Source organism: Mus caroli, unplaced genomic scaffold (assembly GCF_978045245.1).
Source record: "Mus caroli unplaced genomic scaffold, Mus_caroli_1 scaffold_8, whole genome shotgun sequence".
Lineage (NCBI taxonomy): Eukaryota > Metazoa > Chordata > Mammalia > Rodentia > Muridae > Mus > Mus caroli.
The window spans coordinates 141,145,795-141,172,582 of record NW_028227263.1 but is presented as its reverse complement, the minus strand read 5'-3'; the positions used below and the strand labels follow the sequence as shown (position 1 = coordinate 141,172,582).

Genomic DNA, 26,788 nt, shown 5'->3' with positions numbered 1-26,788 from the left:
ACGTGGCCCTCTGGAGCCTGGCTGGCCGCCTCCCTCCAGTGTGGGTGTTTGCACTTGAACACCTCCCTTCTGCCTGCCCACCGCCCCCCCCTCCAGCCTCAGCTGTGGCCAGCCCCCTCCCCCTCCTGTCCCCTGCTGCATCCCTGCAGCCTCTCTCCCTCCTGGCAGAGCCTTCAGCCCAGCCTGCTCCTAGCTGTCCAGGGCTCCTCAGCAGCCACTTCCCTCCCTCCTTCCCTCCCTGGCTGCCTCCTCCTCCCCTCTCCTGCCCTCCTTCCCCTTTCACCCCCATCCCCTGCCCCTGGACTCTGCAAACATGAGGGGCTTGGCCTGCCTCCTTGGTGAGTGATCCATTTCCTTGGGGGAGGGGGAGCACCTTAGGGGCCTGGACCCTCACCTCTGACCCGTTAGCTTCTCCAGTTTAGGGGCTCATACTCGAGGGAGGCTGTTCTGGTCCCTGGTGCAGTGTGATATCCTGACATCTGGCTGGCCCCTCTGATCCCTCAGGGACCCAGCCTTCTGCATGTCCTGCCTAGCAGCTCAAGTGACCTGCCCTTTGTTGCCCTGTCATGTACTCTGTAGCGCTATCACTCCCACCATTCAATCTGGTTCCCAGTCCTGTCTTCAAGGGTCAGGCATCTGGGGCCCCACCCACCCCAGGGACCTGTAACTTATCCCAGCCTCCACCCAAAGTCCATTCCAGCAGTGGGGTTTCTGACTCAGAGGTGTGAGGAATCTGTATGTGAGTGGGTGCTTCCCACTGTACTGAGGCTGGGAGCCTGCACTGGGGGAAGGACCCCTCCCCTCTGATTTATCCTTCACTCTGTCCCCTCCAACCTCCTTTGCAGCAATGCTGGTGGGGATCCAGGCTATAGGTAAGTGTCCTGATTCTACATTTGGCCTCACCCTGCTCCAAGCCTCCCCTCTCTCTCCTTCTGGTCTCTGCTACTCCCATTCCACTCCCCAGACATTGCTGCCATCCAGCAGGGACATTGAATCTTCTCTAGAGTTAGCTGCATGCTGACCTATGGGAGAGGACCAAAGTTATGAGGCCAGTGATGGGGGGAGGAGTAGAAAGGTCATTTGACCCCCTTCTGGGGCAGAGGGGCCTGGGATGCCTGAATTCCCTGGTTCACAGTATCCTTCCACACAGCCCCCAGCATCTCTGAGACATTCCTCTCATTGCATCTGGGAGTCTGGGACCAGGTTCCAGCCTCCAGGGTAGCTGGCTTCCTGGTGGTAGCTTGTAAGGTAGTCCCCCTGCCTTGGTGTCACCGTAGACCCCCAGCCAACAGTACTCCTGTGTGGGGTCACAGCTTTTCCTTCATCCCTCAGAGCGACTCCGCCTGGCTGATGGTCCTCATGGCTGCGCAGGACGCCTGGAGGTCTGGCACAGCGGGCGCTGGGGCACCGTGTGTGATGACGGATGGGACCTTCGGGATGCTGAAGTGGCCTGCCGTGTGTTAGGCTGTGGAGGGGCGCTGGCAGCCCCTGGGGGTGCCTTCTTCGGGGAGGGCACTGGGCCTGTGTGGCTCAGTGAACTGAACTGTCGGGGCAATGAGGGGCAGCTGGGTATCTGTCCCCACCGGGGCTGGAAGGCCCATATCTGCTCTCATGAGGAGGATGCAGGCGTCGTCTGTGTAGGTAAAAAGATTCAAATTCCTCTTATGCTTATGGCCCCAGGAACCCTGCCCTTAGTTCCTGCAGATCTGAGTTGTCTAGAAGCTAATCAGTAACCAATTCCAGATCCCTATAAGACCAGGTGCCCCCTTCCCAAGGACCCCCAGCGTATGAGCACTTATTTCTGAACCACAGGAAATTCAGGCATCCAGGTCCTTCTGTCCCAGGGGTCAAATGACCTTTCTACTCCTCCCCCCATCACTGGTCTCATAACTTTGGTCCTCTCCCATAGGTCAGCGTGCAGCTAACTCTAGAGAAGATTCAATGTCCCTGCTGGATGGGGATTCATGGCTGGCACTGTCTGGGGAGCTAAGCCCCAGCTCAGAGGAGCCCCCTATAACTCACGGTGAGCACAGAGGACAGGCCTCCCATCCCGCACCCTGGTCGGACTCAGCTATGGGGGAAGGGTTATCCTGCAAACTTTTTTCTCTGGCAAGCTAGTCTCCTTCATTACCCAGAAATCCTCTGTCCAGAAATCTTTCAAACCCTCAGAAAAGAATCCCAAGACAGATGCCAAGGAGTCAGGAAGAGTGACCAGCTCAGATCCTGACTTCCTGATCATGTGTCACTTTCCTAGCTCCCCAACCAGCAGCAAGCTCACAGAATGGCCCCCGGAAGAAGAACCCCCGGCCACCCAAGCAGACCAAGTCCACCCGAGCCCCTGTACTGACAAATGGAGCTCCCCACCAAGGTAAAGCTCTACATTTCCCTGTCTTTCTGATCTGTGTGCTACGAGACCCTAGACCCTGCCAAACTGAGGACCCTAGACCTCCATTCAGCCTGTGACTCTCTAAGGAGACCAGCGTTCACAGTGCCCTTTCAGATCCAGTCAGGGCTGGCCACCCCCTCTTCTTTATCCTTCCTCTATGAGACCCAGGGGGATGGCCAGTCTCTTTTCTAAATTAGGTACTTGGCAGTCTTCTGCTGTTCCTGGGCCTCAGTTTCCCCAGTTGTAAACAAACAGGAAGCTGCCCCCTCCAAGCTGACATTAGACTAAGCCTTTTACAGTCTCCCATCTTCCCTGGCTGTATTCCTCTCCCCCACCCCTCCCCAGAGCGGCTGCGACTGGTCTCAGGTCCCCATGGATGTGCTGGCCGCCTGGAAGTCTGGCACGGTGGACGTTGGGGCACTGTCTGCGATGATGGATGGGACCTCCGAGATGCAGCGGTGGCCTGCAGGGAGCTGGGATGTGGGGGAGCGCTGGCCGCCCCTGGGGGTGCCAGATTCGGACCTGGTGAGGGACCTGTGTGGATGGATGACGTGGGGTGTGGAGGAGGAGAGGAGGCCCTCCGGGACTGTCCCCGAAGCCCCTGGGGACGGAGCAACTGTGACCACACCGAGGATGCAGGGCTGGTCTGCACCGGTATGTATGTATGTATGTATGTATGTATGTATGTATGTATGTATGTATGTGCGGCTGCCCACTCTTCAGATCTCAGCTCCTCTCTCCCCCAGGAAGCAGTAAAAGGCCTAGCCTCAGGTCTGTCTCTCTACACATTCTCTGGGAGAGGCTTAGCCTGCTGGGCCTCAGCTTTCTTGAGGGAGCAACTAGAAACTGGGACCAAGAGTAAGGGGCCATGGAAGGGCACTTGGGTGTTTCCTCCTCCATTGCTCCTCTCGTTCTCCCTCGCTCCCTGTCCCTCTTCCCTTCCTCCAGCCTTCTTCTTCCCTGTCAGCACCCATCCTGCTTCTTCACTGGTCTAACCCAGTATCTACTCACAGCCCTAGACTTCCACACCAGTAATGTGACCCTTGCAAACCTGCTCTAGTTTTCCTTCTTGGTATAAGTGCAGGCACTCATCCATCCTAACCGCTTATCACCCTGACCCAGTCTGTCCTCCTGTTTCAGGTTCTGCACCCAGGCTACGCCTTGCTGATGGTCCCCACGGCTGTGCTGGCCGTCTGGAGGTGTGGCATGGTGGACGATGGGGGTCGGTGTGTGACGATGCCTGGGATCTTCGTGATGCTGCTGTGGCCTGCAGGGAGCTGGGCTGTGGGGGTGCCCTGGCCGCCCCAGGGGGTGCCTTCTTTGGAGAGGGGACTGGACCCATCATCCTGGATGATCTCAGATGTCGAGGAAATGAGACAGCCTTGCGATTCTGTCCTGCGAGGCCCTGGGGTCAGCACGACTGTCACCATCGGGAAGATGCTGGGGCCGTGTGTGATGGTAAGGGTGTATGGGTGATGTCAATGGGGAAGGATGGGACACTGTGTGTGTCTGGTCACTGGACTGGATGGGAAAGAAGTGTTGTCCCAGTTCAGCCTTTACTTCCTGTGTGATTTCCCTCTTTCCCTATCTCATATTCTTATGTGAAACCTTATGCCAAGTTAACTAGGGGTAACTAGGTCTCCCTAAGGGGTACTGGATATTATTTGGTATTTGGTGTTCATAATGAGGGGGTGAGCCCTACTTCCTTGCTCCTAGTGGAAGCCAATCTTGCCTTGCTAGGTGCCTCCTCTTTTTTCTTACCTCCAAACTCCCTCCATTTCCTGCTCTCTCTACCCTCTTCTTTCTATCCACTTCTTGCTGCAGCTCAGAGTTGTGGAAGCCTTGGGCCTGTGTAGGAGGCAGTCCTGGAGGTGGTGCTAATGTCGTCTTTCCTGCCCCAGGCATGCCTCTCGGTGATGTGCAGCCTACAGTTCCTGCAGTGGACAGCAACAGCACAACACGCAGGCCTCTGTCTACCTCCGTGGGTCAGATGCCAGGCCCAGCAGGCACTTGGCCTCCTCCTGCTTCTCCTACTGCCCCTCCAGAGCCTGGGCCCGAAGCTGGTGAGTCCCTCTCTGTCCTAGCTCTAAGACTGTCTCCATGAAACCTGCTTACAGGAAGAAAGGTAGAAAAGAAGAGCCCAAACCTTGCTCATATCAGTACTTGATTAATGCTCTGCTGATAGCCTAAAATCCAGGGTTGCTTGTAAGAGTTCTCCCTTCTGTAGCTGGCCCTGAGCTGGAGAGGAGGGTGGGCGTGAGAGCCCACTGCCTAACGTCTGGGTTCTATGGTGGAACTGTTACAGTGTCCTCTGGCTAGCCACTGACTACTCTCCCAGAGGACCTGAGTTCAATCCCCAGCAACCACATGGTGGCTCACAACCATCTGTAATGGAATCTGACAGTGTACTTATATTAGAAAAAAAAAAAAGGAATTGTTTTGAGTCAGGCGGTGGTGGCACACACCTTTAATACCAGCACTCTGGAGGCAGAAGCAGAGGCAGCTTGGGCTACAGAGTGAGTTCCAGGACAGCCAGGCCTACACAAAGAAACCCTGTCTCAACAAACAAACAAACAAACAAACAAACAAACAAACAAACAAACAGGGCTCAGTTGGGTAAGTGCTTAACTTGCAAGCACAAGGATGTGAATTCAGATCCCCAGTGACCAAATTAAAAAACACTAGGTGCAGCAGTGGACATGTCTAACTCCAGCACAGGGTGGGAGAGATCCGTGGGGCCTGCTAGCCAGTCAGTCTGGCCAAATCAGTGAGCCCCAAGCTCAGCGAGAGACCCTGTCTTAAAACAACAACAACAACAACAACAACAAACCAAGCTAGAGAATGATGTCAACCTCTGGCTTCCACATGAACGCACACACACGTACATTCACACAAACACAAGTTGTCTCTCAGGACCAGAGGATGGTCCAGTAGGTAAAGGCCACCAAGCCTGATGGCCTGAATTTGATCCCTAGGACTCACACTGTGCATGGAGATCCCTGCCTCTTTAATTTTTCCTCTGACCTTCACATACATGTGGTGGCATACACACAGCCTTGTGCATACATACATGCACACACACACACACACACACACACACACACAAATAAGTAAATAAATAAATGTAATATTTAAAAACTCTAAAAAATAAAATAAAATAACCCCCTTGGTGCAGTGGGCACGGTACTCCTGCAATTCCAGCAGTTGAGAGGCTGAGGCAGGAGGATTATTAATTTGAGCCCAGCCTGGGCTGCACTGTGCATTTCAAAGTGCATTGCAGAGGTCGCTACCATGTTCTGTTTACCTGTTGATACACTAAGGAGCACCTTTGAGTTATTGTGACTAGCATAGCATTTACAGCAAGAGTATGCTAACAGACACTTTCAAGTTTTTAGAATCACGTCTATCTTTGTTCATGTACGCATGTATCATGGTACATATCGGTTAGAGTGTAGTGGTACCTGCTCTGTGCTCCTGATTGGTCTCACAATCGCACCACTGGCTGTTGACATCTTTATTTACCAATTGGATTCAACTGGAGGCCGGGTCCTTCATTGCCTTGTGTGCAGATACTTGTGTAAGCAGTTTGAGGGACCAAAATTAATATTATAACACAAGCAGCATTAAGCCAAACCCACTTCATTCCCCCCCCCCTTTTCACCCAACTAACAGGGCTCTTTTATCTCAGACATAAATTGAGCACAACTATAACAATTATGTAAATTACAAAGTATGATGTACAAGTAACATCTGGGTCATCATATTTGTCAGTTAGATAAAGTAGTCCACCATTCAGCCAAACTCAAAGAGTTTATACTTTTATATTTGAATTATGTTCTGATATTAGCTTGCATTACCATCTGAAAACCATCCTTTCAAATATATATCATCTCTCTCAATGCTAAACAGCTTGCGTTTCATTATGAGACTATAACTAGTAGACTATAACTATAACTAGACTATAACTAGTCTCATAATCCAAGAAAGAAAATCCAAGAAAGAAAGAAATATAACCTGAATATATAGGAAGCAGAAAAACATAGCTTCCAAAAACGTAAACAAATTGTGGAGACAGCTGCCTGCCTGGACAGCCCCTAACTTCTTATAACAGATGTCAGAGCATCTGTCTTCTGCTTTCTGGCCCAGAACCATCTGACAGACCTTGAAATAAAGCAGGACTATGAGGGGCTAGCTTACCCTGCCTTGGCAGAGCTTAGCAGTTGACTAGCCCACATCTGTTTGTCCTCTTTGGACAGGATTTTGTCTGTAGATGAATAGGGCAGTTTTTGTTTAGTGGTTACCTTGCCATTACTGGAGCAACACCATGTGGAGGTTTTGATGCTCAATTTCTTCTTTGAACCATGAAGAGGGTACTGTCAGGAGCAGGCATGTCTCTAGTCAGAATTTCTAATAATAATGAAATGATTAAATGTTAACAGATACATTCAAGTTCTTAAAATCATGTTTATCTCCGTGCGTGCATGTGTGCACACATGCCACAGTACACGCAGGTCGGAGAACTCTTTTTCTGCCATACACATGTCCCACAGAGCAGACTTCTGGGGTTGTCAGGCTTGAGGGCAGGTGCCTTCTTCACCCACTGAGCCATCTCGCCAACCCCCTTTCAATGTATTTCGGGTGTATCCCTAGGAGTGGAATTTCTATATCATATGGTAATTCTACATTAGCTTTCTGAGGAGCCAGCCAGCTCTGCTTGGCTTTGTGCAGTGCAGGAGAGACCTCGATCAGTGCCTGCTGCCTGAGCTGAAGGGTGATGAGGAGAAGCAGCGCGGAGGGAGCGGATGGGCGTTTAGAAAGGAAGGCAGAAGGCAGGTCGATGAAGGCTCAGAGTGCTATCTGGGCTCTTTGACCCTGACTCTTGCTTCTTTTTTTTTTCTATTCCAGGGTCCCCCCAGTTGCGTCTGGTGGCTGGACCCAGCAGGTGCTCTGGCCGGCTGGAGGTATGGCATGACGGACGCTGGGGGACAGTATGTGATGACAGCTGGGACGTGAGAGACTCAGCTGTGGTCTGCCGGGAGCTGGGCTGTGGGAGGCCTCGGCAACCAGACCCCGCAGCAGGCCGCTTTGGCTGGGGTGCAGGCCCCATCTGGCTGGATGACGTAGGTTGTATGGGGACGGAGGCTTCACTGTCAGAATGCCCTGCTGCTTCCTGGGGGAAACACAATTGCGCCCACAATGAGGATGTCGGGGTTACCTGCACTGGTGAGGATGCACTAGCCATCCACTGGCTCTAGGAGGGCTTCTAAGTGGAAGCAGTGGAGGCTAACGGTGGCATTAACTTGACTGAGTACTGCAAGCTCCAGCTCTGTATTGGGTATTTAGCTCATATAACCTCATTCAAATTGCCTATGTCTAGCCAAAGTGAGGGCTAATTCCCATGAATTCTGGCAGTGCATTCCCCCCATTTATAGGGGTCTGCTTTACAGCTCCACTGCTAGATACTGAGCTAGGAGCTGGTTGCTCAGAACAGAATGAACACGCCTCATGGAGAGCAAGGGGAACACAGACAAGTTATTGAAAACCAGCAGTGTTTGGGAGGTCTCTGAAACCACACTGACATTCCTTCTGTTGCTAAAGGACTCCCAGAAATGAGAGAGGTGTGTGTGTGGGGTTGTATTTCAATATACTGAAGATGCAGGTTAAGTTCAGCCAAGGGAAAACAAACACATGTGGAATGGAGTTTAGGTGTGAAGTCCTGGTGTGTGTGGGAGAGGTATAAACTGCTGGATTAGCCCAGCAACAGGTGTGTGACAACATGAGAGAAGAGCCATCCAGATGTGCTAGTCTTGATGTCTACGGGGATTGTTTGTTTGTTTGTTTATTGGTAGGGGCTTGATTGACCACGTTCAGGGCTGTTCAGAAATCACATTGTCAGTATGGACTTAACATGGTGCAAACTGCCTCCCCTAAACATATAAAGAGTTTCTTACCAGGCAAGACCATTCCAAGGGCTTAGAGGTCATCTTCCTAGAGCCAGGGCAAAGCCCCCAAGCAAAGCCCCCAAGCTTGTCTTGGGCATGATTCGTCCTTGACTGCCTAGGTGGCCTAACCAGAGAGACAGAATGTAGATATTGGTGACTCAGAGGGTAGAGTAAGTCATCAGGATAGTGCCTCTGTCTCCTCTGGGAGCCACGGGAGGATGGGGAGCAGGGAACTGGCTTGTAGGCTTCATGCCACTCTTGAGGTCACTGAATATGAAAGAAAAGGCAGTGGTAATAGAGCAAGCCTGTGGTACCAGCCCTTGGAAGGCTGAGGCAGGAGGATTCTTATGAATTTAAGGCTATCCTGAGCTATAGAGACCTTGTCATGGGAAAACAAACAGGGGCTAAGTGGTTTAAAGTGCTGGCTGATTTTGAAGAGGACTCAGGTTTGATTCCCAGCACCCACATGGCAGCTCTCTAACTCTACTTGGTGGGTAGGGAATCTGATGCCCTCTTCTGGCCGCTGCAGGCACTGAACTCACATGGAACACAAATATTCATGCAGGGAAAATACATCAAATAGAAGTAAATCTTTAGTGTGTGTGTGTGTGTGTGTGTGTGTGTGTGTGTGTGTAAGAAAGCCAGGCGTGGCGGGGCAGACCTATAATCCTAGTTACTTGAGATGGTGTAAGAGATCACAAGTTCAAGGCCTGCCTGGACAGCTTTGCTCCTGTCTCAAAGAGTAAAAACATATGCAGCTGATACATTACTAAGAGATGAGGCCCTTAAGGCAGCAGTTTTCAACTCATGGGTTGTGACCCCTTTAGGGGTTGAAGGACCCTTTCACAGGGGTCACTTAAGTCCTGGAATAATCAGCTATTTATATAATGATTCATAACCATAGTAATATTACAGTTATGAAGTAACAACAAAAAATACTTTTATGGTTGGGGTTTACCACAACTAGAGGAGCTGCATTAAAAGGTCAAGTGTTAGGAAGGTTGAGAACCACTGCCTTAGGGTGTGTGCCTAGGAGTGGAGTAGCTATCCTGCGTTTCCCTGTTCCTTGACTTTAAAAAAAAATGACTTTATTATTTTTAACCATGTACATGCATTTGTTTGTATGGCACTCTTTCCTGCTGAGCTGTCCCTTCAGCCCCTAGCCCCAGCTTTTTGTGGAATCTGCATGCTAGCTTCCCAGAGTGGCTACACCACTAGACACTCCCACTAAGAGTGAAGGAGGACTCTGTTTCCTATTGGCTGTCATTTATTTCCTTGATGATAGTTTTCTGACTGGGATGAGATGGGATCTCAAAGTAGCTTTAACTGTTGTACCAGGCTCTTAATGACAGTTTTAATCCATCGGTAACACAGATGGCCTTTGATGGATCATATGACAAAAACCCAAGGTTATGAAGAGGGGAGAGAGGCAGGTAGGGGTGAGAGAGATAATCAGGGAATAATGCACTGTAGACATGCTCGAAATGGTCAGGGGACAAGCACACAGTCTAGATTGCCTTTATTTAGTTTTTAAGTGTGCAGGTATTTTGCCTGCAAGTGGATCTGTGCGCCACGTGCTTGTCTGGAGTCCTTGGAGGCCAGGAGAGGCCACCGGACTCTCTGAGATTAGAGTTACAGACAGTTGTGAGCCACTATGTCTGTGCTAAGAATCAAACCCAGGTCCTATGGAAGAGCAGCAAGTACTCTTAGCCATAGATCCATCTCTTCAGTCCAACAGACTTCTATTTTCTTAAGTGAAACGAGGGCGGAGGGTATGGGTTAGCAGGATAGGAAGAGGCCTTCCCCCATGATCTTATCTCTCCTCCCTCCCCGTCTCCTAGGGACCCCCGGCCTGGATACCATCTCAGACCCTTTCAGTTGGAGCTGGCTCCCTGGGCTGGGTAGAGATCAGGATGCCTGGCTCCCAGGAGAGCTAACTACCAAAGCCAGTCTCACCTCCAGTGTGCCACAGAAACCCACAAAGGCTCCAGGGAAAGCTCCCAAGAGTACCAAGAAGTGGGTGACTAAAAATGCAAAGAGACCAACCACTCAGCCCCCTGGGATGCCAACCACCAAACATTCCAGGGCCCCAGGCACCCCAACCTCCCTGCATCCAACAGCACGCACCTCTGAGTTACCAAAGAGACTGACCACTGAGGCCCCCCACAGGCAGACCTCACATACCACTGTAAGGCTGACCCCTAGGGCCCCCTGGGAATGGACCTCAGAGCCTGTGCTGTCACGGTCCACTCAAGGTCCCCAAGAAGTGACCTCTGAGGCCACCACAACGGAAAACCCTCAGACCTCGTTGGAGCCATCGGGTGAGAGCACAGAAGGCTCTCTGGAATCATCCCAAGATCCAGCTGCCACCCCAACTGCTGGAGTCCCTGTGTCATCAGGTGAGTAGTAGAGAGTTAAAAAGGTGGGGACAGGGAGGTGGCCCTGTACCTCCTAACCTGAGAGCCTCCCACCTCCCCCAGGTCCCTTCCGGGTTCGTCTGGCTGATGGGCCCAACAGGTGTGCTGGCCGGCTAGAGGTGTGGCATGCCGGACTCTGGGGAACAGTCTGTGATGACAGCTGGGACATCCGTGATGCCACAGTGGCCTGCTGGGAGCTGGGTTGTGGAAAGGTCCGGCCCCGAGTAGGCAAAACGCACTATGGCCCTGGCACTGGGCCCATCTGGTTGGATGACATGGGCTGTAAAGGAAGTGAGATGTCACTGAGTGACTGCCCCTCGGGGGCATGGGGGAAGCATAACTGTGACCACGAAGAAGACGTTGTGCTCACCTGCACTGGTACCAGGGAACAGCGAGGGAGGCCGAGGTGGTGGAGTTAGAGTGGGACAGAATGGCGTCTAGTGGGCTAGAGGGGACTCGGCGTTGGTGTCTAAAGGTCTAAGGAGCGGGCTGGAGGGGGCTTAGTGTGAGAACAGGAAAGGGTTACTTCGGGAGATTCTGGCAGGGAAGGGAAGCCCAGGGGGGAGGACCTCAGCTAGCAGGAAGAGGCACAAGCTACCTGTCTCTCCCCCAGGCTACACGGGTGATGACGACTATCCTTCCTGGACCTGGGACCCTACTTCCGGAGAGGACCTGACCAAAGGGACCACAGAGGCTGCGCGGCCTGGACATTCACTTTCCTGGGCTACCACTACCAACACTGAAGTCCTCTCTCCAGCAACACAGAGCCTTCCAGACACGGGTGAGGGGCTCAACCTGGGTGCATATGCCAAGGCATGTGTGATGAGGTCAGAGGAAAAATGGTGGAGCTCTATCCACAAGCTCCTTTACCCACCGGGCCATGGTGTCCACCCGGTTTTGTTCTGTTTGTTTTGTTTTTGAGGTGCTATGTCATGTATCCCAGACTGGCCTTGAACTTGCTATGTGGCTGAGGTTTGCCTTGAACTTCCTGTCTTCCCCTCCCAAGTATTGGCAGTACAAACATATGTGCTACTGTGGTCAGCCATAAAGATCTCTCTAACAGCTAGCCTAGGCCTCCATGTCCTGGCAGGCTTGCCTAAATGTGTTCCACTCCTGGGCTTGACAGTATTCCTCTTCTCCAGAGTGCAATGGGACAGCATGTGGCTCTGAGCGATCAGAGGGCATCAGTTAGTACTGAGCCTACCAAATCGACCAGGCAGCGGCCCCTCAATCCAGAGCATCTGCAGGAATGACCCAGAGCCCTCAGCTCAGGGTTGTCCTGTAAGCACATGGTCCCACAGTCAGCAGACGCATACCCAGTCTGGCAGTCCATGCGTTGTCCTGGTCAGGCTCTAGGTCAGACACAGACAGGACCCTCCTGGAGCACAGGTTCTAACTCCTGCCCTTCCCAGCCCCACCCATGAAGGTCAGTGCCTTACATGACATCTATCAGTCCTTCTGTTTCTCCATGGCTTCTGTTTTGCTATGGTCTGTGTCCTCCCATCCCTGATGCTAACTCGGGGATCTCCATCCACCCTGGCCCCTGAGCTGCCACCCTGCATGTTCTCTGTCATCTCCCATCCAGCTCTGTTCCTATGGCTCCCATGGGTGATCTCTCTACTCCTGCACACTCTGCTGCCTGTGAACTTTTCCTTTCTTACCAACTTCTTCACTTTATCAGCTACATCTTAGAACTCCATTTTGCTTTTCTCCTGGTGTCTTTCTCCCATTGGATTCGTTCCCACTCTCTTTTCCTCTTTAGTACTCTGTTTTTCCCAGTGCAGTATCTCTTGTTTTTTTCCTCAGTTTTTCTTTAAAGTTCTATACTCCTTCCACACCTTTTACATTTTTTAAAGTTATTATTTTATGGGTATGGTTGTTTTTGCCTGTAGGCATGTCTATGCCATGTGCATACAGTTCCCACACAGGCCAGAAGAGGGCACCAGAGTCCTGGCCAGAAGAGGGCACTAGTGCTCCTGAAACTGGAGTTACAGACGGGCATGCGCAGGGAATTGAACCTGGCTTCTCCAGGAGAACAGCCTGAACTATCTGTCCAGCCCCTGTATCTTCCTTTCAAGTCACCATCTCACCCCATTTCTCAGTAGTTTGCTTTTTCTTTTTTCTTTCGTTGTCCCAGCTGGCCTAGAACTCCTGTTCTCCCCCTGCCTCCACCTCCCCAGCCCTCGGGTCACTGGGCATGTACCACCTTGCCTGTCACTCATTGTATTTCACGTGACTTCCTCTCTTCTTTCCTTCCTGGGTTCCCCCTCCACTGTCTTTTTCAGACCCTCTGCTTTTATCTCCTCCCTTCTGTAGCTTTCCCCCTTTCCTTCCTTTTTCTTTGTTAGATTGATTGATTGTATATGTGTGTGCATACACACCTGTGCTCGGGGCTATATGCCACAGTGTGTGCTCGCACACACACTCATATGTATGTGTGTATGCACGAGTGTGTGTGTGTACACTTCCATGCATGGATTCGTGTGTGTGCATGCGTGAGAGTGTGCACAAGTGCACGTGCTTGTGTGTGTATATATGTACAACTTGCATTGAGTCAGTCTTCTCCTTTTACCATGTGGGTTCCAGGTATATAACTAGAATTGTCAGGCTGGGTGCCGATCCATCTCATCTGCCCTGTCTCTAATTTATTACTCCAGCCACCTGTCATTCATGTCCCTCTTTCCTCCCTTCCCCTTCTTGAGACAGGATTTCCTTTTTCTTTTTAAGATTTATTTATTTTATGTATATGAGTACACTGTAGCTGTCTTCAGACACTCAGCAGAGGGCATCAGATCCCATTACAGATGGTTGTGAGCCATTACAGATTATGTGGTTGCTGGGAATTGAATTCAGGACCTCTGGAAGAGCAGTCAGTGCTCTTAACTGCTGAGCCCTCTCTCCTCTTTCTTTTTTTTTTTTTAAAGATTTATTTATTTATTACATGTAAGTACACTGTAGCTGTCTTCAGACACTCCAGAAGAGGGCGCCAGATCTCGTTACGGATGGTTGTGAGCCACCATGTGGTTGCTGGGATTAGAACTCTGGACCTTCGGAAGAGCAGTCGGGTGCTCTTACCCACTGAGCCATCTCACCAGCCCTCTTTTTCTTTCTTTCCTTCCTTTTCCTCTCTTACTTTTCTCTGCCCCTCCCCACTTTTGAGCTGTTCTTTTATAGCTCAAGCTGGGCTTCTCTATGTACCCGAGACTGGCCTTGATCCCCTGACTGCACCCATCAATGCTAGGATTACAGGCACGCAAACTCCAACTTCTTTTCAGTCAGCTACTGCCATGTTCTGAGTCACACTTTCTGTTTTTTAATTCTGCTAGCTTCAGTCCTTTCTCCCTCCCCCTCCCCCTTTTTCTCTGTGTCTCTTGGCTCTCATTTCAGTGAGAGAGGACACTATTTGTGTCCTACCCGCTGCCTTTCGCACCCCTGTTTCTCTGTCTCCCTCATTTCTCTCTGCATACACCTGTTGAATGCTCCTTGCCTCTCTCCGTATGTCCCTCTGCCTGCCACTGATCGGTCCTTTCTGGAACCCAGCATGCACAATCAGGCCTGCCTAGGTAGGTACCTGCTCTTCTGCCTAGCACCTCCTTACGTCACGGGTGCAGCACATTTTGATTGGCCACCAGGATCCCTGTTCCCCACCTGTAGAGTTGAACTAGGGAGCCGACTTCAGGAACGTATAACGTGGAGCCAGGAGTACCTCTTGCTGGTATCGAGGTTGATCGTTAGAATGCTGGAATCAGAAGTGAGTTTTTAGAGACCCCGTTCCTTGTTCAAGTGTAGCTGCATTTCCAGACATTCCACACAATTCGGGCAGTTTCTCTGTCCTGCAGCGCCCCCTCGTGGTAGAATTGAGCGCATGGCGAGGCACTGCCCACTGCAGAGACAGCTGAGGCAGGGGGATCCTTGTAGGGGGAGCGGGGCAAATAAATTAGAAGTACAAACTGTACAAGCAAACTCTTGGGACAATTTTATGTATCAAGGGTTAGAAGAAGGTGTGGTAGTAGGATGAGACTGTTTCAAACAATTTATATGTGTCTTATGTATATATGTGTGTGGTATGTATGTAGGTATAACTGTATGTAAATGCTTGTGTGTGTCTCTGCAATGTGTGGACAGTGTGTGTGGAGGCCAGAGGACAACGTCCGGTGCTATTCCCAGGCACTATCTAAACCTTGTTTTTATGAGACAATGGCCTGAAGCTCAACATCGAGGCTAGGCTGGTGACGCATAAACCTGGGAGATAGCCCTGTCTCTGTCTGCCTACCACTAGGATTGCAAGAGCAGCCAGCACACCCAGCTTTATATTTTCTTTAAATGTGTGCTCTGGGGCTCACACTCCGTTCCTTGTGTTTGCAAAACAAGTAATTTACAAACTGAGCTATCTTCTGGCTCTTGTTTGCTGCTGAGAGCTTCTTTTTCCATAGCCTAAGCTGGCTTGGAAGTCACTGTGTAGTTCAGGCAAGCCTTGAACTCCCAGTGGTAGGATTATAGGCATGCATCATGATGCCAACCTAATGCCATTCCCTCATTGTACTGGGATGAAGTGTGCTGCCATTCAAAGCACAAGCCTGGGCTCTGACTCACTTAGCTGACTCCAGTCCAGACACCACAAGGACTGGAGCAAGTTGTGTGACTGCACGTTCCAATCCAATGTACAGAAGGCCCGTGTCATCACCTATAACAGAAAACATTGCTTACTGAAACAGTTCATAGGTTCAGGATCCCAAGGTTGTACTGATTATAGAAGAGAAATCAAGAAAGGCCTTCCAGAAATGTGATATTATCCTTCAGCAGAGGAGAGCAAAAAGAGAAGTGTTGTTTAATTCATTCATTCATGTGCCATGGCATATGTGTGGAGTCAGAGGACAGCTTCCATTTTCTACTTCCACCAAGTGGGTTTTGGCAGAGTATAACTGAGGTCATCAGGATGTACAGTGAACAACTTTACCCACTGTTCCCAGGAAGGGAATTCTCAAGTGACCAAAGGCCCGTGGGAGAAAACCTGCACAGTCACATGGTTAAGATTCTTCTTAAGGACTTGTTTGTGGTTCAGGCATGGCGGTGCACACCCTTCATCCCAGAACTCTGGAGGCAAAGTATGTGGATCTATGTGAGTTTGAAACTAACCTGGTTTATATAGCAAGTTCCAGAACAGCCAAGCTACACACACACACACACAGACACACACACACACAGACACACACACACAGAGCTCAATGAGACCAGAAGAGGACATCCGATCTAAAGCTGGCATTACAGGCAGTTGTAAGCTGCCCAAAGTGTGGGTTGGAAACCCAAAAGATGCTCTTAACCACTAAGCCATTTCTCTCACCTCAGCAAGGGTAGGCTCTAAGCTCTAAGAAGGGCCTCCATGGATCTCTCTGGCTGCTAGAACATCATCACAGATCTAGTGGCTCATGTTCTTGATCTTCTGTAGGTCAGACTTCATGGGTCTCACTGATCTAAGATCAGGCAGGGCTGATCCCTAGAGGAGATCTGCCTTCTTGACTTTTCCAGCTCCAGCCCCTTCCTTCGTCAAAGCCCGGAGTGTGTTGCCTTTCTCTGGGCTTAATCGTGTCTTTAGTCTTTCCCCTGTGATTCATCCTGGAAAGGTTTGTGTATTCTAAGTATTTATGAGACTCAGGAATTTTTTTTTCTTTTTATTAATTATTTATTGTCACCCATTTATTTATTTATTTTAACTGTATTATGTTTGTGCATGTGTGTATGTGTGTGCTATAGCTTAAAAAAGGCTGCTTGGGACAGCATGATACTTCAGTAGATAAGGTACTTGGTGACAAACCTGCCAAGTATTGTTGGAGCACATGTGGTGGAAGGCACACATGCACTAATAAATACATGTCATTTTAAGATGTAAAGGGAGATTGGAATTCCAGGCCAGCATCAGCTACATGAGTTCAAGTTCAGCGTGAGCTACCTGAGACTGTGTCAAAAAAATATTGCTGTGAACGGAATCAGTGCATGCATTTGCTCTATGAGATAACCTCTTCAGTTTCTGCGTTTACTAGCCAAGAGCATCCTGACTGGTAGCCAAGGTGACGTAGGTTGTAGAGGGGCTGAATGATGGGTCAGCTGTGGTAATGAGCAGCAGGAAAACGTGGGAGGGAGGGCCCAACTTTCTTCCTCACACATCTGCAGATGACCAGGGCGGTTATGAGTTTTCCTGGACGTGGGATACACCTTCAGGACGGGGTCTGTCCAAGGGGACCCCCACCACAACCAAGCCTGGATCCACAGTTACCACTAGCACCAGCAAGAGTCCGGGCCACCCCTTTCCAGTTCCAAGGGCTCGTGCAGACACAGGTGAGGCATGGGCAAAGAAGAGGCCTGGGGAGTATGTGTCTGGGGTACAGAGATGGGCTCCAAGTTCCCAGGGGTAACCTACTTCTTACTTCAAAGATCAAGCAGAGAGACAGCCTCGAACTCACACACTTCCTCCTGCCTCTGACTCTGAAATGCTGGGGTTGAAAGCATGGGCCACCACGCCTGACTAACTCACTTCTTTTCATTCAGTTTAGAACCCCAGCCCAAGCGATAGATATGGTTGTTTCTCCCTCCTCAATAAAATCTCTCTGTAAACTCCCATATAGACATGTTCAGACCTGTGTCCCCTGGGTGATTCCAAATCTTGTCAAGTTGACAGTGAACGTTAATTAGCACATAGAGTCTCACTGTGGGTGTTTCCTAGGACTCTTCTCGTATCCCAAAGCGTGTTCATCTTTCTGGTCCCCTGGGCTCTTTCTCCACTCTGTACTTGTAGGCATGTGTGTTCCCCGCATAGGCCACCAGGTGGCGTCAGGGACCTCGCAAGAGTTGAGGAGGAGGGGCACTAGGGCCTGGTGAAGTCTGCCGGTGACCCATGATGTCACGAAGATCTTTGCCTTCCCATTGGTCATCTCCTCAAGGGACTTTGCGGAATACGTAGATAGGGCAATAGGGCAGACTGACCTCTGACCGATCTGCTGCCCCTCTTTTCTCCAACTCCAGGTTCACCAAGGAAGCCAACACCTGAGCGCCGGCCGCTGCCCACCTCAGCCAGGATAGTACACACCACCTCATCCCCTGCTTCCTCCACTTCACCAGAGCCTTCTGGCTCACGGCAGACCTCTGGCTCCTGGCCACAACTCATCCCAGACGCAAAGCAGGAGGGGACCTCTAGCCCCCCCAAACCATCTCCACTCACCCCAGGACTTCCCTCCCCAGCAACCTTTGCCTTGTCCACTCCTAATACCAGTTTGCTTCCAGCACGTTCCCCAGAGCTTTCAGGCAGCCCAGCACCCACCTCCCCTGAAGGGCTAGCCTCTGACTCCTCTATGCTATCAGAAGTGAGCAGGCTTTCTCCTACCTCAGAGCCGACTCCAGGATCTGACACAACACCAGCACCTGAAGTAATCCCAGGAAGTTCTGACTCCTCAGACCTCCCCATGAACACCAGGACCCCCACACAGCCATCCACAGCCTCTCACCCCACCAGCGCCCCTCAACCTACCACAAACCCTCAGCAACCCGGGAACTCCCACCCGGCCACAAGTCCTCAACCTCCCACCAACACTCACCCTTCCACCTCAACCCCTGCCACCCCTACCTCAGAGTCCCTTCCATCCTCCCGGAAGACAGGATTTTCCTCTCCCACTAAGCCTAGCCTAAACCCAGAGTTGACCTTTGAGGAAGCCCCATCCACAGACACATCCCAGATGCAGAGCCCAGAGCTCTTTCTAGCCTCGGAGTCTGGCCCCTCCAGGCCCTCTCCAGCCTCAAACTTGGACCCACTATCCACAGATGCCTTCCAACCACCCAGAAGCCAGACCTTACATTCAGCTTCAGACCCCATGGTGACCCCCGACCTTCCCATCTCCTCTGTGGCCCACCCATCGGATCAACCTTCCCCAGACCACCTCACTCAAGGGCCAACCCCTAATCACAACCCAGATCCTTTTGGGCCATGTGTGTCCCCAGTACCACCAGTAAGGGTCATGGCTTGTGAGCCACCTGCCTTGGTGGAGCTAGTGGGTGCTGTGAGGGAGGTGGGTCACCAGCTGCAGAGACTGACCTGGGCCCTGGAGCAGGACCGGCAGGAGCGCCAAGTCCTGGCACTGGGTCTAGCCCAGTTGGTAGAGGCTGCTCAGGGGTTGGGGCAGCTGAGTGAGACTGTAAAGAGGCTAGCAGAGGTGGCCTGGCCCCCCAGCACTCCTGTGCCCATGACCACCACCACAGAGGAGGAGGAGAGGCCTCTGAGGGGAGATGTGTGACCCACTCTGAAGTTCACGGTGCTTAAGATACTCTTAAACAAAGTGTGTAAAATCAAAGTGTGTACAATCAAAGTGTGTACAATCAAAGTGTGGCTGTTGTTACTGGGGAGCAAGGGCTCTGGAGGGACAGGGTTACAATGCTGATCCTAACTTGTCAATGCCACCTGCGATGGCGTTGGAGATCATGGTGAGGTGATGGCAGTTGATGCTCATGTGCTCATGGTATTGATGATGATGGCAGGGTGACGGTGGTGTTCATAGGGATCATGGTTAGTGACAGGATGGCGCTTATGATGAAGGTCATGGTGATGGTCACAATGCTGTGATGGTGGTTGTGGTGATGGGATGATGGCAATAATGGTGTGATGATGTCAGTGGCGATGAGCATGATGACAAAGATGGTGTGGTGGTGTTGTGGTATAATGATGAAGATGGTGGTCACGGTGTTACGGATGAAAGCCATGATTGTGTGTGGATGGTGATGGTGGTGTTAGTTGTGAAGGTTATGATGGTGTGTGTGGGGGGTAATTTTGTGGTGACTGTGGAGATGGCGTTGATAACAAACAGTGATGATGGTATTGGTGGTGGCGATGGTGAACTGTGGATGGTGGTGATTACAGTGGAGATGCTATTGATGGTTATGGTGAAACACACACAGTGAGTGTGATGGTGATGATGGTGGTGATGAAGAGGTGATGTTGGTAATGGCGGACACATGATGACACTGATGTGCTAGCAATGCTGGTGCTAATGTTGATCATGCTAGTGGTGATCATTATGAAGTCCTGACATTGATGAATCTCTGGAGGCAGGAAGCTGTCTCAGCCATGGTGTGCCCAGCTTTGAGGACAGAGCACACAGTTCATGAGTCCAAATAGGTGGGACAACATCATCGTCATATGGACAAGCACTTATGGGGTGTGTCTGTATCAGACTCTGTTTGAAGCAATTCTTACCCTTCCTAATGCTACAACCACTTAATACAGTTTCTCACGTTGTGGCGACCCCCAACCATAAATTTATTTTTGTTGTACTTCATAGCAGTAATTTTGCTACTGGTACAAATCATAAACATCTGATATGTGGATGTCTTCTGTGACCCCTGTGAAGGATGACCCTCAGGTTGAGAACCGCTGGTTTAGCGGCTCTGCAGCCGGCTGTCGTTCCATCTCCGTTAACACTGGCTGGGGAGGGTACTGTTACCACAGCTCAGCAGCGGAGGAGGAGATGCACTCTCAGCCTGGACGCCGGGGTGGAGTCCTTGCTAGGGGTAGTCCTAAGCCAGCTACTGAGCCTCTTAGTCTCCAATCCCCACCTATAAACGGGGATAATAATAGTGTATGTCTCATGGGCATGCGGAGATGGCTGGACGGGAACATTGTAATTCTGAGCACGCTTAGGCTCTGCAGGGTACGTGGTGAGAGTGTCTGATCTGTTGTCCCCGTTTTGTGCCCCAGTCCCTGCAGCAGCCTTGATTAGCAACCCAAATCTGTCTCCTCCAGACCCTTTTGAGAGAAGGTTCCATGCATGTAGCCCAATCTGGCATGTCATTCAGTGTGTCATGGATGCCCACAAGCTTCTGACCTTCTTGTCTGCATCTCCCAAGTGCTAGGAATGAAGACGTACAATATCATACTTGGTTTTATGCACCATTGAAGGTTGCACCTAAGGCTTCATGTATACTGGGCAAGCATTCTACCAACTGAATTTCATGTCCAGTTCAGATAGGATTATGTGGCCACATCGAACCAACTGGGCTTGTGTCTAGTCTTGCAGCCTGTATAGCTCGGGAATTTTTGTTCATTTCTCAGAGCCTCAGTTTTCTCCTCTGTAAAATGGGAATATTAATCACACTAAGCTCACAGGATGAGGATTACCATTGAGTTAGTTCATGTACAGGCAGAGATGCCAGGTGGTACAGATCCACTTATGAAGACTGAGCCCAGGCCTAGTGAGATGGCTCAGTGGGTAGACACTTGCTATGTATGCCCTGATGATCTGGGTGCCTGGAACCTAAATAATAGAAGGAGAGAACCAACTCCCATAAGTTGTTCCCTAACCTCCATATGCACCCCCAATAAAGTGAGTGAATTAGTGGAAAAACCCCTTAAAAACAGAAGTGATCCCAGACACAACTAACTATGGCTCTCTGTGCCTAGCATGTGAACTCTGTGTGTGTGTGTGTGTATGTGTGTGTGTGTGTGTGTCAGAGAGAGAGAGACAGAGAGAGAGAGACAGAGAGAGATGAGACAGAGAGAGAAGAGAGCACTCTCTCTCCTAGGACTGGGACTTCAGGCAGGCACCGCCTGAAAACTACTTCCCATCCACATCGCTGCGGCCCTGCAAGGGAGGAGTCATCGTCTGCTTTGCAGAAAGGACTCAGGGCCCTCTAGCCCATCATCAAATCCACACAGTAGAGCTGCAACCCAGCCCTGGAACAATAATGGCCATGCCCCTTCTTTGACCTCGTCCTGGGGTTCCAGATTAGGACTTTTATGACTCACCCATCTTAGTGACCAGAGCAGGTGCCTTCCTATATCTGCACCTCTTCTTACTGGTCTGAAAACTGAGGACCAGCTTAGAAGACACTCCACCCCTCTAACTCCAGTTCTGACCCCTAAAACTGTGGCCAGGAAACCAGTCCCTCCTCCTCTTCCCAGATCACGACTCAGAGGTCACTGAAGGTGACGGAGCCTGGCGCCCCTACACTCCTGTAAAGGCCAGTAGGGTCCAGTTACTGATTCGGGCAGGGAGTGGGATAATGCCCAGGGGTCTTAATAGATGGACACTCTGGTCCCGCCAGCAGGCAACGGCATATGCAGGGGACTCTCTGGTCCTAAAATCTCATTAAGCCAAAGACTTAAATAACTACTGAGAGCTAAACTTGGGAGGATAGGGCTTCTGCTGCCTTCTCCTTCCTGTCCTGGCTCATTAGAGTGTCATAGAGCAGTACCCCAGATTGGAAAAACAGTTGTCTCTATCCCTGGTCGAGATCAGGTGGACCCTCTACAGATCATCTCTCTGAGTCTGCCAGAGCCCAACTTGGGGGACACTCTTTGTCTTGTCTGCAAACCAGAGGTGTGTGGGTGTGATGGGTGTTCTAGGCCAAGGTCTCTTTACCCCCGGATACCTTCTGCTAGCCCCAAACAAGTGGGTACCTAATTACTCAGTCATCCTATCCTTGTTTGGCTGAGCAGCTAAGCCCAAACATCTGGCTCCAGGGCCCACAGCCAGGATGGGTAGCCAGCCCCACCCGCTGCTGGCCCTGACCCTCGACACCTCCCTCAGGACAGCTGAGCTCTGTGTCTGCTTGCCAGCTTGCAACAAGCCCAGAACAGTAGCTGCATAGAACTAACAAGCTCAATGGGTGTAGATAAACTATAAACTTGAGCTCCATTAAACACACACACAGACACACACACACACACACACATCACAGCATACACCACACACATATGCACACATACACATCAAAACACACCACACATACACATCAAAACATATAACACACATACACACACACATATCACAGCATACACCACACACATATGCACACATACATATCAAAACACACCACACATACACATCAAAACATATAACACACACATATCGCAGCATACACCACACACATATGCACACATACACATCAACACACACACACATACACACATATCACAGCATACACCACACACATATGCACACATACACATCAAAACATATAACACACACACACAGCAGGAGCAAAGACAATATCTCCAGTCAGATAAAGCAAGATGTGTATCTGTCATGATCCACCTGGGATATGACTATTGACAGAGAAAACTAAAGAATGGATCAGATAGCCGGGTGTGGTGGCACACGCCTTTAATCCCAGCACTTGGGAGGCAGAGGCAGAGGCAGGTGGATTTCTGAGTTCGAGGCCAGCCTGGTCTACAGAGTGAGTTCTAGGACAGCCAGGGCTACACAGAAAAACCCTGTCTCGAAAAACCAAAAAAAAAAAAAAAAAAAAAAAAGAATGGATCAGATAAATCACGGTGCTAGGAAGCCCATTCAGAACACTGGATCTGTATTGCAACATCACACCCTGAACTGCAGGCAAGACATCCAGCATCGACTCCTCAGAGGTTGGTCAGGAACCCACTTCCAAGACCTGTCAAAACCCCCTACGTCTTAGCACATGTAGTTAACATTTGTTAGCTGGGGCTGAGGATGTGGCTCAATCGGTAGAGTGCTTGCCTTGCGTGCACAAGGCCCTGTGCTTGCTCCCCCACACACAAAGGAACAAACCCTTACCTATGAAGAGGGCCGCTGGGCTTTTCGTCTCTCTGTACAAGGCTATCTGTACGAGGCTATCTGGCTGCGAGTTTTGACCTTCTTTCCTGCAAGAGGCATGGGTAGTGGGCAGTTGTTATTTTTTTTTTTTTAAGTTCCTAGTAGGTGGCACACACCTTTAATGCCAGCACCAGGTAGATCTCCCATGCCTACATAGTAAGACCCTGTCTTAAAGAGGGGGCAGGGTGGGAGAGAGGCAGAGAGGCAGAGAGAAAAAGAAAACCTGACCTTGAACTCACAGAAGCTCACTTGCCCAGCTTGTATGTGTTTTGCCTGCATGCACGTCTGTATTCTGAGGGTGTGCCTGCTGCTCACAGAAGCCTGAAGAGGGAAGGCATCAGATCCCCTGGAACAGGAGTTATGGGTGGCTGTGAGCTGCCACATGGGTTCTGGACCCTGGTCCTCTGCAAGGTCAGCAAATGTTCTTAGCTGCTGAGCCGCTTCTCCAGTCTCCTGGCCGTGAGCACATTAAGATAACTGCAGTATTCATCGGGATCTAACCTAAGAATGTGTTCTGCCCACACCACCCCCAGAAGTGGAAATCCATGGCTCTTAGCAGTCTTAGCCTCAGGACCTCAGCTGCTACCTCACCAGCTCCTTTCTGACTTACTACAGGCCGTCTGTTCTAGATATTTCCTGTAGATGCGATTGCCACCTGTGGTCCCCTGTAGCTGCTTCTGTGACACTCGGGAGGGTGTGTGCCCCATTCATTCCTCTACCGGACCTGGTGGCCTCTCGTGCACAGATGAATCACACATTGCTCATGCATTGTTTTGTTAGATGTTTGAGTTGTCTCCACTCTCTGGTAACACTACCGTGACCATGTGTGTGCACGCGTGTGCGGCCTTTGTATGTGTGTGCATAGACGTGAGGACACTCATGTATGTGTGGAAGTCGGCAGTTCATGCCTGTTGCCTTCTTCAATTGTTTTCCACTTTTTATAAACAAAAACAAAACAGCTTCATCCCTGTATATAATGAATCTTGGTCATTTTCATTCCGTTTTCCTCCTTCGTGCCCCTCCCCTCCTGACGGAGCCTTTCTTCCCAGTTGGTTTTCTTATTTTCACATTTGTTTTTAATGTTCTCACTGAGTTTAATTGTGGCTACTTGCAACGCTGAAGAAAATGACTTCCCCTTTCCTCCCCTCAACAATGAACGACCAGGAACCATTCAGAGGGGTGGGGCGGGGGCTCACGAAGGGCCCAACTAGGTGCAGATAACCACTCCTGAGTGCGTCGTGGAGGCCAGGTCATGTCTGGAACATCTGGAAAGCAATGTCTCAAACACTCCTCCCCACTCTCCCATTCTCAAGATCTTTTCTTCCTTCAAGTTGGACAAGGTGATTTAGATGTCCAACTGAGGGCTGATCCTCAGACCCTTGTTCTCATCACGTTGACCAGTTGGGTTTCTCTGTTAAACTCAGGTCCGCTGCAAAAATCCACCTGATTCTCCTCCCCCCACCCCCACGGTTTCTCTGTGTAGCCCTAGCTGTCCAGGATCATTCTGTAGATCAGGCTGGCCTTGAACTCAGATCTATCTGCCTCTGCCTCTCAAGTGCTAGGATTAAAGGCCTGCCCTGCCCCCACCTGGTTTACCTGTTTTTGTTTTTGTTTTTGTTTTTGTTTGGGAGGGCTTCTGCGGCTTCTGTTTTTACACGTAAACCACTGGGGGAGTCTTGGCCTTCGGCACCCTAAAGATTACACTGCAGTTCCGAGGGTTCCAGACACTAGCTGGGAAGTCAGGTGACAGAAACAATGATTCAGACCAATCACATGATTACAAAGCTGGGTCTCCAGCAGGGCTCCTGGTGGTCAGGTGTGGACGTCTAAGGAAGCAGTGATGTGGGAGGGGCACGCACTGGGCTGGCCTTGAGCCGCCTGGATGACACCAGGGACAGAGGATCTAGCAGCTGGTGGCCCCAGGGATCTCCAGTCCATGCTTTACTTGGCCAGGGGGTTCCTGAAGGACCTGCTGCAAACTTGGCTTTGCTGCCCAGCTCTTCCTCGATTCTAAGGATCTGATTGTACTTGGCCAGGCACTCAGATCGGCAAGGGGCAATGAAAGTGTCCTCAGTGGAGGTCAATGAGACACCATAACGCCCCAGCCGTTGGACTGGGCCAGCTTACACGCCTGCAGAGACTCTGTCACAGAGCCGATCTGGTTCACTTTGAGCAGGAGGCATTTGCAGGAATTCTCTCCTGCAGCCTTGTCAATCTGCCTAGGGTTGGTCACTGTGAGGTCACCGCCTAATGTCTGGATACCTGCACTAGCTGTGAACCTTTTGAAACAGTCTCTCACTAACTCTGGAGTTCACCCTCTGCCTACACCTCCCCAGCCCTGGAATGGAAGGCACATTCTGACTGCACGTGGCTGTTCATGTGGGTGCTGAGAACCTGGTCTCGGGTTTTTATGCAGGCTGAGCCATCTCCTTTGTACCCTGTGTGGCCTTTTGTCCTGTCCTTGTCTCCTGGGCATATACCTAGAAGTGGAATTGCTGGGTCTGGTGTAGCTCCTTGGTGGAAGTTACATATATATGATGTGTGTGTGTGTGTTGCACACACATGCCACGACACATGTATAGAGGTCAGAGGACAACTTGTGGGGAGTTGGTTCTCTCCTTTCAGCATGTGGAAAGGAACTCGTCATCAGGCTTGGCGGCAAGCACTTTACTCACTGATCCCTCTTACTGGCCCCAGCTGATGGCAAAAGCCTGCTCCAGTGTGTGAAGGGCCCCACTTCTCACATCCCCACTTCTTTGTCCCTTAAAGGAGGCTGTACTCCCAGGTCTGAAGTGTTTATTGCTTCAGTTCCAGTCTGTACCAATCAGGTGCCCTGACTCAGGGAGGGGCTAACGCCTTGGCAACATAACTGTTCTCATCTCCACCTCACACTTAGGCAGCACTCCATTTCCCTCCCAACCTGAGCTCACACATGCCCATGCATATCCATGTACACCTGCCGTCTTCACACACGCTTGCACACCTACTCTTTTGTTCATACCCCTGCTCACCCAACTAACTCTTAGAAACGCCACACTAGCCTGCACAACTTGTGTCCACAACTCATAAGTGCTTGCACACTCAAGCTCACACTCACTCCTGTGTACCCGCACACATGTTTACACTCACGGACACACCTGCACATTCACATTTACAACTAACCCCCCTGACCCTCACACACACATTTGTGACTCTTGGGTGAACACACACAACATACTCATGTCCACACTCATTCATGCTTACACATGTACAAATGAGTTCATCTTCATGTCTGCGTCACACTTTGTATTCATGCTTTGGTTTGTGTGCATACTCATGTTTACACACACCTTTGAGCATGTGACCACATTACTCCAGTACTCACTTCCACTCACACACATGTACACTCACATAACCGACCCATGCTCACACCCACAAACTCATATCTATACT

At 50.6% G+C, this 26,788-nt stretch overlaps 1 protein-coding gene across 1 annotated transcript; it reads left to right on the top strand.

Annotated features, from left to right (window-relative positions):
* Positions 1–383: 383 nt before the first annotated feature.
* On the top strand, positions 384–19,024 carry Ssc5d (scavenger receptor cysteine rich family member with 5 domains). The gene is made up of 13 exons (XM_029479207.2): positions 384–872; positions 1,333–1,641; positions 1,910–2,023; positions 2,255–2,368; positions 2,732–3,040; positions 3,527–3,844; positions 4,288–4,449; positions 7,292–7,609; positions 10,170–10,727; positions 10,809–11,123; positions 11,359–11,526; positions 16,914–17,078; positions 17,763–19,024. Exons 1-13 carry the CDS (start codon positions 848–850, stop codon positions 19,022–19,024), a joined length of 4,137 nt encoding a protein of 1,378 aa, XP_029335067.1. The 5' UTR covers positions 384–847.
* Positions 19,025–26,788: the final 7,764 nt, after the last annotated feature.

Coding starts and splice junctions, on each gene's coding strand:
- Ssc5d (XM_029479207.2), top strand. CDS start 848: ATGCTGGTGGGGATCCAGGCTATAG. Junction 3,041..3,526: donor TGCAGGGCTGGTCTGCACCG/GTATGTATGTAT, acceptor CTCCTGTTTCAG/GTTCTGCACCCAGGCTACGC. Junction 11,527..16,913: donor ACAGAGCCTTCCAGACACGG/GTGAGGGGCTCA, acceptor ACACATCTGCAG/ATGACCAGGGCGGTTATGAG.